A 17,236-nucleotide genomic window follows, 5' to 3' on the forward strand; every position below is an offset into this window, starting at 1 on the left:
GAACAATACGTTTCCTCCCTTCCTGTCTCCATAGTTGGGTCGTATGTATCTAATACAGGAAACAGAACAAAAACCTTATGATTCTTATAAAGGGGCAACACAAGACCCCAAAAGAGTCTCCGTGCTGAAGGGGTTAATGCCCCCTGCGCCCAGTAATGGGGTCTCCACATACCTCCACCTGCAGAGCCGCCACCACATATATGGCTGCTCTGTGCGCACAGGACCTGTGATGAGGTCACAGGAGGGGAGGAGTCAGGGGTCACATGATCAGGGGCCTCAGTGGATGCAGGGCTCTGCTGTGCTGGTTGTCATGGTGCTGGATGAGCTGAAGTTTATGTGTGGGGTCAGGAGGGGTTTACAGTGTGGATGTAGCAGAGCCGTGCGTGTACGAGGTGTACGGAGCGGAGCCGCGCGTGTACGAGGTGTACGGAGCGGAGCCGCGCGTGTACGAGGTGTACGGAGCGGAGCCGCGCGTGTACGAGGTGTACGGAGCGGAGCCGCGCGTGTACGAGGTGTACGGAGCGGAGCCGCGCGTGTACGAGGTGTACGGAGCGGAGCCGCGCGTGTACGAGGGTGTACGGAGCGGAGCCGCGCGTGTACGAGGCGTACGGAGCGGAGCCGCGCGTGTACGAGGCGTACGGAGCGGAGCCGCGCGTGTACGAGGCGTACGGAGCGGAGCCGCGCGTGTACGAGGCGTACGGAGCGGAGCCGCGCGTGTACGAGGTGTACGGATCGGAGCTGTGTGTACGGAGCGGAGCCATGTGTGTACGAGGTGTACGGAGCGGAGCCGCGTGTGTACGAGGTGTACAGATCGGAGCTGTGTATACGGAGCGGAGCCATGTGTGTACGAGGTGTACGGAGCAGCCTATAGCAAAGCCCTCGAGGTGTGATGAACATACGACCCCCTAAAATAACCCCATTTCGGACACTGTGACCACGAGGGAAGTCATCTGAGGGTGTAATGGGCGTTCTTACTTTCTTATCCCACAAGTTTCTCACTGATTTCTTTACCACTCGGTTGGGTGTAAATAATATTACATTTGCTCAGAGCCGCAGCGAGGGGCGGACATACCGCCGATGCAGCCGCACCCGGGCCCAGAGGTGGAGGGGGGCCCATGCAGGAAGGGGCGTACTGCTCAGGCAGTAGACCACGCAGCTGCTATGGAGCCCCTTGACTGAGGGCTGATGCTGCTTAACCCTGTCCACTCCCACCCGTAATGATTTTTGACACCCTGGGCAAAGTGCGGCCATTGAAAAATGGGGCATGTCATGCAGGAGAGAGGCTGGTGGCCAATGAACGCTTCCCCATCAGACTGATAAGAGCGCTCATTGGCTGCTGTGTCTGTCCTCCTGCGTGGACTTACAGTGGGTCTTCTGTCTCCTGCTGTTCCTTTCCCAGTAGAATTTCCTCTAAGAGTAGGGGGTTGGGCGAGGAGAGTCCACAGCATCGGACAGCACGTAGGGGCAGGAAGCTGAAATCAGTCCTGTCTGCTGTGTTCCCTCCTCCACAGTGCGTTCTGCAGCCCTCTCCAGAAGACCCCAATATCATAAAAGATTAGTATATGAGTGTATGTATATGTGTGCAGGGCTGCCACCAGGAATTTCAGGCCCCATACTGGCAAAAACTTTTTAGGCACCCTGGAGACTCCGCCCCAGCTCCACCTCCACTCATCGATCCTTCCACAGTCACACCGCCCACTCTTGGAAAAACTCCACTTCTACACCACATCCTTATCAATCACACATTACGGGTATGTGCCAACGCTCAGGAGGCGTCTGCGGCCCCGAAGCTGCGGGATAGCCGTGCGGCTTCTGCCCTCATTTTATGCAATTGAGTGGTGCAATTTTTTTTTGGGACATGTGGAGTTTCCTCATAGAAGTTAGACTGTGGAGAAAGTCCACATGTGGACCCGCAAGAGAAATTGACATGATGCGGGTCTGAAAGACGCGACGCATGCCAGTTTTCGTGGGTGATCCATTGGTGCACAGAGTCGCATAGTGGACATGGGATTTCTAGAAATCCTATACACTATGCTGTAACACCTGGCCGCTGCAGGTTTGTTGCTGCATAAGCTGCAGTGTCAAACCCACAACAGCTCCTGACCATGTGCACATACCCTAACAGTTCCCATAGAACACCAGATCACATACAGTACCTTATGAAAGTATTTGGCCCCCTTGAACTTTTCTACCTTTTGCCACATTTCTGGCTTCAAACATAAAGATATAAAATTCAAATTTTTTTCGGAACAATCAACATCAAATGGGACGAAATTTATTGGATATTTTAAACTTTTTAAAAAAATTTAAAAAGTGGGGCGTGTAATGTTATTCGGCCCCTATACTTTCAGTGCAGCAAACTCACTCCAGAAGTTCAGTGAGTATCTCTGAATGATCCAATGTTGTCCTAAATGACTGGTAATGATAAATAGAATCCACCTTGTGTAATCAAGTCTCCGTATAAATGCACCTGCTCTGTGATAGTCTCAGGGTACTGTTTCAAGTGCAGAGAGCATCATGAAGACCAAGGAACACACCAGGCAGGTCCGAGATACTGTTGTGGCGAAGTTTAAAGCCGGATTTGGATACAGAAAGATTTCCCAAGTTTTAAACATCTCAAGGAGCACTGTGCAAGCGATCATATTGAAATGGAAAGAGTACCAGACCACTGCAAATCTACCAAGACCCGGCCTTCCCTCTAAACTTTCATCTCGAACAAGGAGAAGACTGATCAGAGATGCAGCCAAAAGGCCCATGATTACTCTGGATGAAATGCAGAGATCTACAGCTGAGGTGGGAGAGTCTGTCCATAGGACAACAATTAGTCGTACACTGCACAAATCTGGCCTTTATGGAAGAGTGGCAAGAAGAAAGCCATTTCTCAAAGATATCCATAAAAGTCTTGTTTGAAGTTTGCCACAAGCCACCTGGGAGACACACCAAACATGTGGAATAAGGTGCTCTGGTCAGATGAAACCAAAATCAAACTTTTTGGCCACAATGCAAAACGATATGTTTGGCGTAAAAGCAACACAGCTCATCACCTTCAAAACACCATCCTCACTGTCAAACATGGTGGTGGCAGGATCATAGTTTGGGCCTGCTTTTCTTCAGCAGGGATAGGGAAGATGGTTAAAATTGATGGGAAGATGGACGGAGCCAAATACAGGACCATTCTGGAAGAAAACCTGTTGGAGTCTGCAAAAGACCTGAGACTGGGAGGGAGATTTATCTTCCAACAATACAATGATCCCAAACATAAAGGAAAATCTACAATGGAATGGTTCAAAAATAAACGTATCTAGGTGTTAGAATGGCCAAGTCAAAGTCCAGACCTGAATCCAATCGAGAATCTGTGGAAAGAGCTGAAAACTGCTGTTCATAAACGCCCTCCATCCAACCGCAATGAGCTCGAGCTGATTTGCAAGGAAGAATGGGCAAGAATTTCAGCCTCTCGATGTACAAAACTCCTCTTCCCTCATCCCCTATAGTAATTGTCCACGGGAGAAGAGCTGACACTTTGGCCAGTTGCCTCTATGCAAATCAACACACACATGAGAAGGGCCTTGTAAGCAAATGCTGGCCCAAAAGGTGCTACCAAACCCAATTGACACAGCCTTGTGATAGATTTACAGCTAACTGAGAAGGTTGTATTCTCAGTGCTTCAAAGGGAATGTAACAAAGGCCTGCAAAGCGCCCAAAGCCGATATGGAATAACTAAAGTTCCATATGTCCGATAATAATGGGGCCTATATTTTGGGTGGCAGGGTCAGCTAAGGAACAATATGGATATTTTCCCGTCTCTGTAAGCCCCTCTGTGGCGCAAAAGCAACAAAATAGCAGACGGCAGGTATACCGTCTGTGGTCTCTGGAGAAAGGTAAAATCATAACGGAAAATATGGTATCACTTTCGGGCCTCTATGATCAACCCATGATAAGTTATCGCAAAAAACAGATATCTAATAAAAATATGAAGGCTGGAGACCAGCCCCCGTGATGTCATCACAGGGGGTATGTGGGCAGGTCTCCCCTTAGGCATAAAAGAATCCACGGAGGATGGATCAGCACTTATGTTGGAAGTTACATATTTTGTGTAGCACGGGTCACATTCGCTGAACAGCATCGGAGTGCTTACCTCCAACTATACGGAGTCGCCCCTGCGAACTGTATAGAGTAAGTTGAGAATTGGAAGACAACTGTAATGTGTTACCTGAGAAAGGTTTTCTATAGAGTGTGGTGTCCACTTTATGAGATGTTACTATATTTATTTAAATGGTGTTGAACAGCAATGATGGCCAATGCGTGAGGGATGGAGGAATACAGGTTGACAACATTGCTGGTGACAAACCTATATTCTTCCTGCCACACGAACCTGTCAAAAACCCTCACGACAGACGTAGTATCTTTCACATAGCCTGGTGTTTGAATAACCAGAGGATACAAATGTTCACCAGCCATTGGCTTAAATTCTCATTCAATGAACCCATACCCAAGATAATAGGGCGAAGGGGGGGGGGGAGAGATACCCTTGTGTGTTTTGGGGAGCCCATGAAAATTGGGTAAAATGGGATAATCAGGTAACAGCCAGCGCTGAATTTTGTTATTAAACACCGACAAATAAATGCCTTCCTCCAGAATACTGGACAACATTGTTTTATACAAATTGGTAGGATTCATAGAGACCACCAGAGCAGATTTCATATATCAACAGTTCTAATAGCACATACTCTGGGGCATCAGAACATGTCGTGTCCATACATAATAATGATCTCACACATTTTTCTTTCTTTGGTCTTGAAAAAGTTAATTATCCGGTGATGGGTGGAAACAGACAGAAAAACCTTAATATGCGTGAAGCCTTCTGGATTTGATGTGTACATACTAAATACCCTTCGGGTAATGAATTTCCGCAATGACCTGTTTTACATCTATTGATGAAATTCATACTGGTTTATTCCCAGCAGACATCTATATGGTGACATTCCAGGTTTTCTGAATTTATTTTGTGTTTTTCCGGTTATTATTTGCCGGTGTACTTATTTGCCTTTCTGTATATTGCGCTATCATCGCTGATTCATCTTCGCAGAACGCACATAAATGATGCAAATATCTTAAAGATTTTTCAGCAATGACGGAGTATTTCCATTGCAATGTTCTGCAGCTTATTTATTTTCCATTTCTCATATATTTATTTTTGTCAGTTTTCTCGCAATATAATTCAATTATTTGTTTTTCGTTGATACAGATAGAAATTCCCGCTACATCCACAGCTTCACGATTCAGTTCTGCATCAGATATTTGTTTTTGTCAGTTTTATTATAATGTAATTACCTGTTTTTCGTTGATACAGATAGAAATGCTTCCTCCATCTATAGCCTCATGATCAGGTTTTCCATCAGACTCTATGCAGACGTCTCCCATTGCCATTGATCTGTTATACATTCAGCTCTTGGATATCATGGATTTGTACGCTCCATCTAATCTGATTCGCCATTACAATGCTCCACAGTAATCTGATTCGCCATTACAATGCTCCACAGTAATCTAATTCGCCATTACAATGCTCCACAGTATTCTGATTCGCCATTACAATGCTCCACAGTAATCTGATTCGCCATTACAATGCTCCACAGTAATCTCACCAGTGTTCTGTACTTGTTCTCGTCTGTTTTACAATGATGCATCTATTTGCCTCCCGTTGATATGACAGATAATGCTCGGTATATCTGCGGCTCTATGATCCTTTGCCAGGATATTATACTTTGCACCAGATCAGATGTGGGTGGATTTCCTTGTAAATCTTCTACTATGTAATCAATTTTGATTTGCATAATTTTTTCCCCTCTATATGTTCATTGTTATAGGTTTATAGTTTCTCCATATTGGTTATTGTGCATATTATTTTATATTATATTTTTACGTGTGTCAGATCGATAAGAACAATATTTCTATTCACAATTTAGACATTGATATGCTTTTTCTCTGTTTATTGGACATTGTTATTGCGATGCTCTATACTGAATCTATCATCCATCTCATGTATACATGTTCCTGTCCCTCTATAATCAGTATATCCTCCCACCTTCCGTTGCTATAGTTGATGGCATTTGAGATGTTCTGACCCGGTGATCTCACACCTGTACACTTAATCCCGGTGTTGTGTTCCTATATGGGATAATCCCTGGCAGCTAACACCGGAGGTCTTCACACAAATGTCCTGCAATAAACAGTTTATATACAGAGGGGGATACGGATATGCATGAATAAGAGGATGAGGTCTAATTCTATCTTATTTTTCACCATCATGGTGTTTGGCATTTCTGGCTTGTTGTGTGACGCTTGTAATAATCACCTTGTCTGTATTTGATCTCGTTGCCTTCAATGTGAACTGTGGCTGGATTTTCTTCACACCTTTTGCAAGTCTAATTGATTTCTCATTTTGTATTATGTGACTCCATTGTGCTTGTATATATATATGACTTCATTGTCCTTTTCTCATCTGCTATGACTAAGGGCGCAACCCTAGCGCCAGAAACGTGTAAGAATTTTAAATTTTTTTTTTTTTTTAAATGATCCAATATATTTTTCTCATATTTTACCTGTTGGAGTGCCGATTTTCTCCTTTTCGTTTTCTTCATATGGCTGTGCTCACCAGCCGGACCGGCACCCTTCAGTGGACTATCTTCACCCTGTTTGGATTCAGCGTTGCAGCTCCCTAACCCTCCCTCCTGTTTCTTTACAATATTTTAACACGTATCCTAGGCCTCGATGTTCCCCATACAAACTTGCTCTTAGAATTGTTGAGACGGGAGAAATCTGAGGAACGCAAACCGGAACGGTCTGAAATATATAAAGAAGATCTGGTAAAATGTCCATTTTGATCACACTAATACAACCAAACCAGGACAAGGGTTTCAAGTTATAATTCATAAAATTTTTAACCATTTGTTCAAGGACGGGGGATATAATTTAAACAATACAGATCATCCAAGTTCCCCAGAATTTGTATACCCAGGTACTTAATTGTGTCTTTTTGCCACTTAAAGGGAAAGTTAGAAATGAGTTATTGTGTCAGTTCAGCGTTAAAAGTTATGTTCATGGCTTCTGTTTTAGAGTAGTTGACTTTAAAATTCCTTACATGGCCGAGTTATTCAAATTCCTTTATTATAGAGGGAAATGAGATCATTGGGTTTGAAACATAGAGCAACAGGTCGTCTGCATGTAGAGCTAGTTTATAGTGATGTGAGTCTATAGTAACTCCACTAATATCTGGATTTGTGTGTAATGCTACCACTAAATGTTCCATCACCAATGTGTATAGGAGAGGTGATAAGGGACACCCTTGTCTCGTCCCCTTTTTAATAGAAAATGTGTCATATAGAAGGCCGTTTACCCTATCGCTTTAGGATCAGTGTAGAAGGATAGAATTTTAGATAACAAGAAAGAGTCCAACCTAATTTGTGGTAGGGTGCTCTTCAAGAAAGTCCAATTCACTGTGTCAAACGCTTTTTTAGCGTAGGCAGAAACAAGGCACATTGGGATCCCCTGTTTTTTTGCATGTGAAATTAATGTTTTATTTTTATTATCACGAGCTTCTCTGTCCTTAATGAAGCCAACCTGATCGTTGCTGACAATTGAGGGTAGATTGTGGGAGAGCCGTGTTGTAATTACTTTAGAGAATATTTTGACGTCTACATTATTTAATGATATTGGATGAATATTAGGGCAGGTATTTGGTCCTTTTCCAGGCTTTGATAAAACCATTATTTGAGCCTTAAGTGATTGGGGGGCAAAAGGGGGAGTCTTCTGAGATATTATCGAACACTTTGGCTAAAAATGGTAATAACAGAGGTGCAAACATCTTATAAAATCTATTATTGAATCCATCTGGCCCAGGGCTCTTCCCGATAGGGAATGATTTAATGGCTTCTCCTATCTCTTGTTCAGTGAAAGCTTGGTCTAGTATCTCCTCCTCAGGGGTCTGTAAGGAAGGAACGGCAGTGTCCATAATATATTTGTCATTTTTAGTTTCAAGAATATTAGGTGGTATGTCGTGGTATTGTCCATGAATATTATATAGCGAACTATAAAAGCAACTAAATGCTTTAGCTAGGTCAGTGGGGTTATGAATTTGTTGTCCGGGGGCCCCTTTTATTTTGGATACGTATGTCCTTTACACGTGTGGATGTAACCTCCTTGCCAATGAGCGACCACATTTATTTGTGAATTCGTACGAGTATCTTCACATGTGATCTTGGCATTTTGTATACGTTTGATCTAGTAAAGACCTTCGCTCCTTTCTTTTTTTTCAATCAGATCATTTTTATTTAACAAAACAAAGAATTACCAACATTTGTTTTTTTTAAATAAACTTTGTGACAAAAAAAAATAAAGAGAAAAACCAGTAAACAATACGACAACCGGTTTACAATGATATAAATCCCAATATCGCTCTATAGTACAATGGTTTGGAACAGTAATTTGCACATAAATATCTGAATACTTCATGACTGCTTATTTTTTTCCCTATTGAGACAGCAAAAGAAAAAGAATATATCTAAGAAGGGACAATTGTGTGGACTGAGACAATTATTATTTGCTGACACCTTGGGTATAAGGATATAAATTCCTGGTTTACTATAAGGAAATGGACAAACGATCCAGTATAGTATTTCTGTGAAGGTTCTTTGAAGCAATACCTGGTGTATTTAACCATTGTTCCCATATTTGTATGGATTTCTTGAGAGCGTTCCTTTAGTATAAGCTCCACTTTCCAAGCATAGAGTGTTATTTTTCCTGGATTTTAGTTCTGTTATCGTTTGGGGAGAATTGTCTATCCAATGTAGTGCCAACAACTTTCTGGCTTGGAATAATATTCCTGAGCTAGCTATTGCCATATGGGAGTCTGGATCTACGTCCTCTCCCAGGAGTCCTAGGATACAGATTTTAGGTTTCAACTGAAGTTGTATCCCAAATACAGATAGTACAAGAGCGATCACCCCCTTCCAGGGGGGTGAGGTGGCCACACATATCAGGATTGGGGGATGAGGGGAACCAAGCATACCAGGATTGGGGGATGAGGGGTACCATGCATACCAGGATTGGGGGATGAGGGGTACCATGAATACCAGGATGAGGAATGGGGTGCCATGCATACCAGGATGAGGGGTACCACACATACCAGGATTGGGGGGGTGAGGGGTGCCATACATACCAGTATAGGGATGAGGAGTGCCATGCATACAAGGATTAGTGGGTGAGGGGACCATGCATACCAGTATTGGGGGGTGTGGGGTGCCATGCATATCAGAATAGGGATGAGGGGTACCATACATACCGGATAGGGACCAAGGGTACCCTACATACCAGGATAGGAATGCGGGGTACCATGTAGACCAGGATAGGAATGCGGGGTACCATGAATACCAGGATAGGGATGAGGGGTACCATACATACCAGGATAGGAATGCGGGGTACCATGCATACCAGGATGAAGGGTACCATGCATACTAGAATAAGGATGAGGGGTACCATGCATACCAGTATAGGGATGAGGGGTGCCATGCATACCAGTATAGGGATGAGGGGTGCCATGCATACCAGGATAGGGGATGGGGTGCCATGCATACCAGGATAGGGATGAGGGCGCCATATATACCATGATTGGGGATGAGGCGTGCCATGCATATCAGGATGAGGGATTGGGTGCCATGCATACCAAGTTTCTGGGATGAGGAGGCCATACATACCAGAATTGGGATGAGAGGTGCCATGTATACCAGGATGAGGGATGAGGTGTCATGCATACCAGGATAGGGATGAGGGGTACCATGCATACCAGGATAGGGATGAGGGGTACCATACATACGAGGATAGGAATGCGGGGTACCATTCATACCAGGATGAGGGGTACCATGCATAGCAGAATAGGAATGAGGGGTACCATGCATACCAGAATAGGGATGAGTGGTGCCATACGTACCAGGATAGGGGATGGGGTGCCATGCATACCAGGATAGGGATGAGGGAGCCATATATACCAGGATTGGGGATGAGGCGTGCATTGCATACCAGAATGAGGGATTGGGTGCCATGCATACCAGGTTTCTGGGATGAGGAGGCCATACATGCCAGATTTGGAATGAGGGGTGCCATGCATACCAGGATTGGGGATGAGGGGTGCCATGCATACCAGGATTGGGGATGAGGGGTGCCATGCATACCAGGATTGGGGATGAGGGGTGCCATGCATACCAGGATTGGGGATGAGGGGTGCCATGCATACCAGGATTGGGGATGAGGGGTGCCATGCATACCAGGATAGGATGGTGGGGACAGGATGGGGGCAGCAGAAATACCAGGAGGGGGGCAGCACATACCAGCATGGGAGACCATATACCAATAAAAATGCTCGCCACCCGGGCGTAGAATGGGTTCAATAGCTAGTTACAATATACAGGAGCATGATCTGACCAAACAGCAGTTCCTACCTGAGATGTAGGTTGCCATGTAGGCAAGTGACAGCTAATTAAGAAAAGGACTATATGGCTATGCATAATATGTAAAGGAGAATAATAGGTATAATCCTTTACGTCTGGATGTAGTATCTTCCATACATCGACCGGTTGAGACCAAAGCACAATTAGCAAAGCTTTTGTTTGTGTTTTAGATTGGTGACTCCAGCTCAGGGACGTGTCTAAAGAAGGATCCAAGACAAAATTAAAGTCACCTCCAGTGATAAGGTCCTCCGCAAAATATTTTAGTTTGTTTAAGTAATGACGACTTGTCTTAATTTGGTCACTTACAGGCTGGAGCTGTCTGGCATCATGAGGGTTAAGACTGCTTCTTTTTCCATGCTGAGGTGAGGCAGTAATAGCTCCGGAGCAGGAAGATAAGACCTTCCATAAGAAACTCTGCATACCAGACATGCTGACAGAGGTGGAGGACCTCAGATTAACCTCTGATCTCTTCTTTCTTTCCCATATCGAAAGTCATGTTTGAGGCTGTAAATTGCTTATAATTCCGCCAAGAACACGGTCTGAAGAGAGTACTCTCAGTGTGTGCATTCTCTTGGTGATATGTCCAGGCCATGTCCTCCCTGTTGATGTACAATACGTCTGAAGGTGGCGTTGATTGGCAGCAGGATTGTGTGATGTAACAGCCTTACAGAAACGCAAGTTGTGACACCAATGGAACGGCGCCAGAACAGGAAGTGCGTATGAGTGTTTTTATTTTAACAAGGCCAAACATGAGGAATAAGAAGGAGTTGTCCTAGTAGCGGACAACCCCTTTATGAAGATACAATATTCGGTTAAAAATGAAAAAGGCTTCTCCCCTGTATGACTTCTCTGAAGTTTGTTAAGAGTTGATTTCCGTGTAAAACTTTTCCCATATTAAGAACATGAAAATGGCTTCTCGTCTGTGTGAGTTCTCTGGTGACTAAGAAGTGATGATTTCTTCACAAAACATTTCCCACATTCTGAACAGCAAAAAGGCTTCTCCCCTGTGTGACTTCTCTGGTGATTAACCAAATCTGATTTCCGGCTAAAACATTTCCTACATTCTGAACAGCAAAAAGGCTTCTCCCCTGTGTGACTTCTCTGGTGATTAACCAAACTTGATTTCCGGCTAAAACATTTCCCACATTCTGAACAGGAAAAAGGCTTCTCCCCTGTGTGAGTTCTCTGGTGCTCAACCAATTCCGTTTTCCGGGTAAAACATTTTCCACATTCTGAACAGGAATAAGGCTTCTCCCCTGTGTGAATTCTTTTGTGCGTAACAAAACCTGATTTCCAGCTAAAATATTTTCCACATTCTGAACAGAAAAAAGGCTTCTCCCCTGTGTGAGTTCTCTGGTGCTCAACCAATTCTGTTTTCCGGCTAAAACATTTTCCACATTCTGAACAGGAAAAAGGCTTCTCCCCTGTGTGAGTTCTCTGGTGCTTAACCAAATCTGATTTCCAGCTACAACATTTTCCACATTCTGAACAGGAAAAAGGTTTCTCCCCTGTGTGAGTTCTCTGGTGCTTAAACAAATCTGATTTATCTTTAAAACATTTCCCACATTCTGAACAGCAAAAAGGCTTCTCCCCTGTGTGAGTTCTCTGGTGATTAACCAAATCTGATTTCTGGTTAAAACATTTCTCACATTCTGAACAGGAAAAAGGCTTCTCCCCTGTGTGAGTTCTCTTGTGCTTAACCAAACACGATTTCCGGCTAAAACACTTTCCACATTCTGAACAGGAAAAAGGCTTCTCCGCTGTGTGAGTTCTCTGATGTCTGATTAAACTTGATTTCTCTGTAAAACATTTTCCACTTTCTGAACATGAAAATGGCTTCTTTGTTTTAGGATCAATTTCTTTTTTATTGCTTATTTTGTGACTTTGATTTTCCTTAGTATTCGGTAATGAATCAGAAGACAGGATCTGTTTCAAGTGATCAGATGACAGATCTTTGCTGTGAAGGGATGATGGTATATCTGGAGTAATGGTATTCACTTTAGTTGTATCCTGTGGGATCTCAAGATCGTCTGATTTAAAAATTGAAGATGTCAGCTGTCCCTCTGATCTCCTGGTACAGTCATCTGCCAAGAATAAAACCAATTATTATTTATGAATAACATATCCTTAAAATTTATATTGTTGAATATTTCTACTTAAACTCTACGTAAAAATGTACTTTATGTAAAAGTATCAGTATTTACCAAGAAAACATATCACAGAAAAATCAGCCTTACCAACACCAAATCAAATAACAAATGCATTAGCATTTTAGTGTTGGTTGTGTGTACTGGGGTGTCTGTCCATGTGGGGTGCACTTATATAGTGCTGGGCAGCCTTCCTACCCAGTATGGACATCATCAGTATCTCAAGCCAGACACTGTGCATCAAACCTACCTGTGTGACTGGCGTCCTATGCAAGCTTCATCTGTGTGCATCTTTAATACTAGGCAACCACCCCCTCCATGAATTGGTACGATTATTGGTGTTAGTAAGGCTGTATCTTTTTCTGTGATTTTTTTTAATTTTGCCCTATGTTAGCCGTCATTATTCACCAAGACAATAACAGTTCACAGTCTAATAGAAAACCTCATCGCATGAACCAGTAGAGCATGGTGTTCATTCTGCCTCCCAAATATGGAATAAAAAGCCACAAAACAATGTTATGTAGGCAAAACTAATATCAATAAAAACTTCTACTCATCTCACAAAAAACAAGTCCCCACTCAGGTCCATCACCTGTCAATGGAAAACCAGAGGTTTCCACATTATTAGTGGCTCAAAGGCTTTTGAAAAGCAACATGGCTTCCATAAACCAATCCAGCAATATCCACTCCCCCAAAGTCAGATCTCCCCCTCACTTCTGAGCCTTGCAGTGTGCCCAAACCACATTTAGCATCCATGTATTTGGCAATACTATAGTGAGAAGAACCCACTTAACTGATGTTGTGTGTCTCCTTTAGCACAATATGGGCACTATGTGTTGGGTAATGAAATTATATATTTGTAATTTTCACTCTCCAACATCCACTGCGTGCTAATTTCCGGAAAGTGCCTGTGGAGTCAAAATAGTCACTACTCCTATAGATTAATTCACTGAGGGTTATAATTTCCAAAATGGAGTCACTATGGGGATTTCTACTGCTCTGGTTTTCTGCCATTTTGTCATATTAGGGCTTCTGCAAATGGTGTGTCCCATCTCCTCTGGGATCTGCTCCTGTGACGTCTGCTTCTGTCACCAGGAGCCGCCTTATTCATCCTGCAGGTGGCGCTGGTGATGGAGGAGACATCAGAACCAGAAGCTCTGGTCGGCGCAGGCTCTGTCCAGCCTCTAAGATTAGGGTGCCTGGGACCTGTAGCACCATCCAGTCTGGCAGTATGGGTGTGTGTGCTGTCCAGCTGGAGTAATCTGCTCCTTACTTCAGCCATTTAGAAAGCACTACACACTACTAAAGCTGGAAGCATATTGCTGGAAGCTGCCAGATACAGACAGCCTTGTTCTCCTCGGGTTCAGTCCTCTGTGCTCAGCTCCCGGCTTGTGTATTTGATTCCTGTTGTGACCTCGGCCCGTTTACTGACTACTCTTGTGTGATTTTGTATTTTCTCTGACCTCCATGTTCTGACCCGGCTATCTGACTATTCTTCTTGCCATCTCACACCACAGAACATTAGGTAACACTGTGGCCCAAGCTTAGGGGGGTCTCTGTCTAAGTCCAAATCCATGTAGAGGGGGTAAAAGGATGATGAGCAAGGCAAACCCTGGGATCTGGAAAATGGAGTAGATAGCGCTAAGCCTGTTTGTGGTAGCCATCTTTTGAGCTGTCAGGTGACAACGAACAGTGTCCCCAATACATTGTGTCTGCACACCATCCCAGCAAAATCTGCATTCAAATAGCTAAATGGCGCTCCTTCCCTTCTTAACCTGCCATGTGCCCAGACAGTAGTGTACAATTGCATACAAGGTATTGTCAGATTCAAGAGAAGTTGGAATATTATTTGTAAGGTCAATTTGTTTCCTATTATCCTTTGTGAAGAATTCCAAAGTTACACACGTCAGATTTGAAAAATGTCAGAGATAGGTGCTGGGAAAGGAAGTTGTTTCTGCGCTCTCTGGAGTCACGACAAAGCATTATTATGGATAAAAATGTAGGTTAATTGTCTACGCGTTTCAGAGACCACCGACTCCTTCCTCAGGACAAACCGTACATAACCTCTTTAACGGGTTTAGTGGTTTAATAACATAGCGGGTTTGGGGGAGCAGATGAAGCTCTCCATTTTTCAGCTCTTTGTGGTTGTTTTTTTCTTTCCATTTTTGGAGCATCCTTCAGTTAAGGGTAAAAAAAAAAGCAAAAGCATTTAGTCAACGCTCAGAATATAAATACCCCGATACCACAAACCATTCAGCAGTTTTGCAGACATTGTGTAAAATCAAAGTAAAATTCCCGGCAATCTTTCAATTTGTGTTTAAAAAAAAAAAAAATTGAAAAAATATCTTCACAAAACTCAGTTTTGCTTCTCTCCATGGAAATCTTTAGCAAAAGGCGAAAGATTTTTACATTCTGAAGAGAAGCCAGAGTATTTTTCCATAGATTTGAAAAATGGGCCCAGATAGGAACACAAAATTGGCTGCAGGAAGGGGTTAAATCAGAGTATTTTGGGCACTAACTACTAAAGTAAAAACTGTGAGTATAGACAATAACACATCTACTGAAATGATCAAACTCAACAGTCTTCATCAGAGAAAAATGAGTAAGTAGTGGTGAAACCTCTCTGGGGTAATTAGAGTATGGGGCTCGGTGGCTCTTGGCAATCTAAACTATCGTAAGGGCCAATATTTTCTGTCAGAGGAGTTTCAAGAAGAAATATTAGACGTTCAAAGAGAACTTTTTATAATAGTGCAGAGCTGAGGTGTCTTAAATTTAGCTTAGAGATATATCATGGCACAGGTGTAATGTTTTGGTTTTTTTTGTTTAGTTTATCACAATCTGGTTTGAAGTTAGTCGGTTTTAAAAGAAACTGAAAAGTCAGGATAAAGGGAAACTCTTGTTATTGTACAGAAATTCACACTTGGCCCTCACTGCACATTTAATGTTGTAGATCATAAATGTGAAGTTTGGCCAGAAAGACTGGACCTGGTCTTGTAGGAACCATATGAGGACATTCAGCAGCACAGAATGGAGAGAAGGTAGATTCATCCAATAAGATATCAGGGATCTAGGAAGCCAACAGCATCATTACCCTCCGCTTTCTCTTACAGGCCCATCATAATATTATTCTTCAAGTGATTTTCTGGCTTTGTGGTTTACAGATCTGGGCAGGTAACGTCTCCTAATCACAGGGAGTAGGTGGATCCTCCAGGTTGTAAGTTCTATGGAAAAGGGTTTCAATGCCCAAAATCATTTGAACAGTTTTGGGTGGAAGAGAATGTTGTGGTCTAGAGGCAAAATGGTGATCACACGATTGTGATACGGCCGGACTACACAACCGATAAAGCAGCCACAGCCGGTGACTGAGAAGAATCTGTAACTTCTCAGCAATTAGTGGTTACTACTCACCTGGGTAGTCATATGTAGGAATCTCCTCTTTACACCACTCATCACCCCTCACATATGTCTCTGTAGTATTAATATGGGTCAGATCTTCACCCTGAAACAAATATTGTAAAAGTCACAAACAGATGCAGAAGTCCCATCTATGATCAGCTCTAATCCTGCCATCTTCACCGTTCTCATTACACAAAAGGAAAACACATAATACTGGTGGATAAAACAAGACTGAGCACAAGACCTTCACAGCCATCTACACATCATAGGGGAGATCTCATGACACCTTCTCTCCATCTACCTGATGATCCTGAGGAACACTGGGATCTTCTTGTTTATAGTCCTGTGGAAGAAGAGGATGGGGACATCTCTCTGGTGTTGTCCTCTTACTGGATAGATCTGGAAGAAACACATACAGGGACAGAATTTATTCTTTACATACAGATAATTATAGGCCGTGTGTATTTAGTCCTGTCCATTACCTGGTGATGTGAGGGGCTGGGGAACCTCCATCATGACGTCTTTGTACAAATCTTTGTGTCCTTCTAAATACTCCCACTCCTCCATGGAGAAATAGACAGTAACATCCTCACATCTTATAGGAACCTGACACATACAATGATACCGTCATCCCCCCGATCCTTTCATAGCGTTACTGTATAATGTCCCAGCATTCCCAGCACGGTCACCTCTCCAGTCAGCAGCTCAATCATCTTGTAGGGGAGTTCTACGATCTTCCGGTCATTGATGTCATCATGTATGAAGGGGTGAGATGGAGGCCCTGTGATTGGGCTCAGGGGTCTTTCCCATCCCTCAGACACATGGACCTGACAGCGCTCACTAGAGGTCTTCACTAATATGTAATCCTGGTTATGGAAAGACATATAAATAAATCTCACTCCAGACATTTCCAGAGTCCTCACCTCTCCAGTTCTGTTCATCTGTTATTCCCATAGATAAGAATGATGTAATGGGACGTCATCAGAATCTCTCACCTCTCCAGTAAGACGGAAGAGGATCTTTAGGGTGAGGTGTAATATCCCCTCCGCCATCTTGTCTCTGTCCAAATCCATCTTTGATGGGTCCATTAGGAAAATTCTCTTAAATAGAAGATCTTCACTGAGAGGATCTGATATTGTAGGGACCTGAATGAGAAGATGATGAGCAGATGTAACATCATAAAAATCCTGTGTA

The 17,236-nt window shown here is 43.3% G+C and overlaps 2 protein-coding genes, 1 non-coding gene and 1 pseudogene across 3 annotated transcripts in view; 1 reads left to right on the top strand and 3 right to left on the bottom strand.

The window, feature by feature from the left end:
- Positions 1 to 17,236, top strand: part of LOC141182657 (uncharacterized) — a 1,085,038-nt pseudogene that overhangs the window by 909,628 nt on the left and 158,174 nt on the right.
- LOC141182646 (uncharacterized) overlaps positions 1 to 17,236 on the bottom strand; it is a 359,124-nt gene that overhangs the window by 319,106 nt on the left and 22,782 nt on the right. The window lies entirely within an intron of this gene.
- LOC141182686 (uncharacterized) lies at positions 11,295 to 13,928 on the bottom strand. The gene is made up of 2 exons (XM_073660837.1): positions 13,920 to 13,928; positions 11,295 to 12,509 (listed from the first exon to the last, which is right to left on the bottom strand). Exons 1-2 carry the CDS (start codon positions 13,926 to 13,928, stop codon positions 11,394 to 11,396), a joined length of 1,125 nt encoding a protein of 374 aa, XP_073516938.1. The 3' UTR covers positions 11,295 to 11,393.
- On the bottom strand, positions 14,960 to 15,078 carry LOC141182754 (U5 spliceosomal RNA). Its single transcript, XR_012257963.1, has one exon. It is a non-coding gene; the product is annotated as a U5 spliceosomal RNA (small nuclear RNA).

The sequence above is a fragment of the Phyllobates terribilis genome, unplaced genomic scaffold, assembly GCF_046119375.1.
Source record: "Phyllobates terribilis strain yellow unplaced genomic scaffold, ASM4611937v1 Scaffold_35__1_contigs__length_13245226, whole genome shotgun sequence".
Classification (NCBI taxonomy): domain Eukaryota; kingdom Metazoa; phylum Chordata; class Amphibia; order Anura; family Dendrobatidae; genus Phyllobates; species Phyllobates terribilis.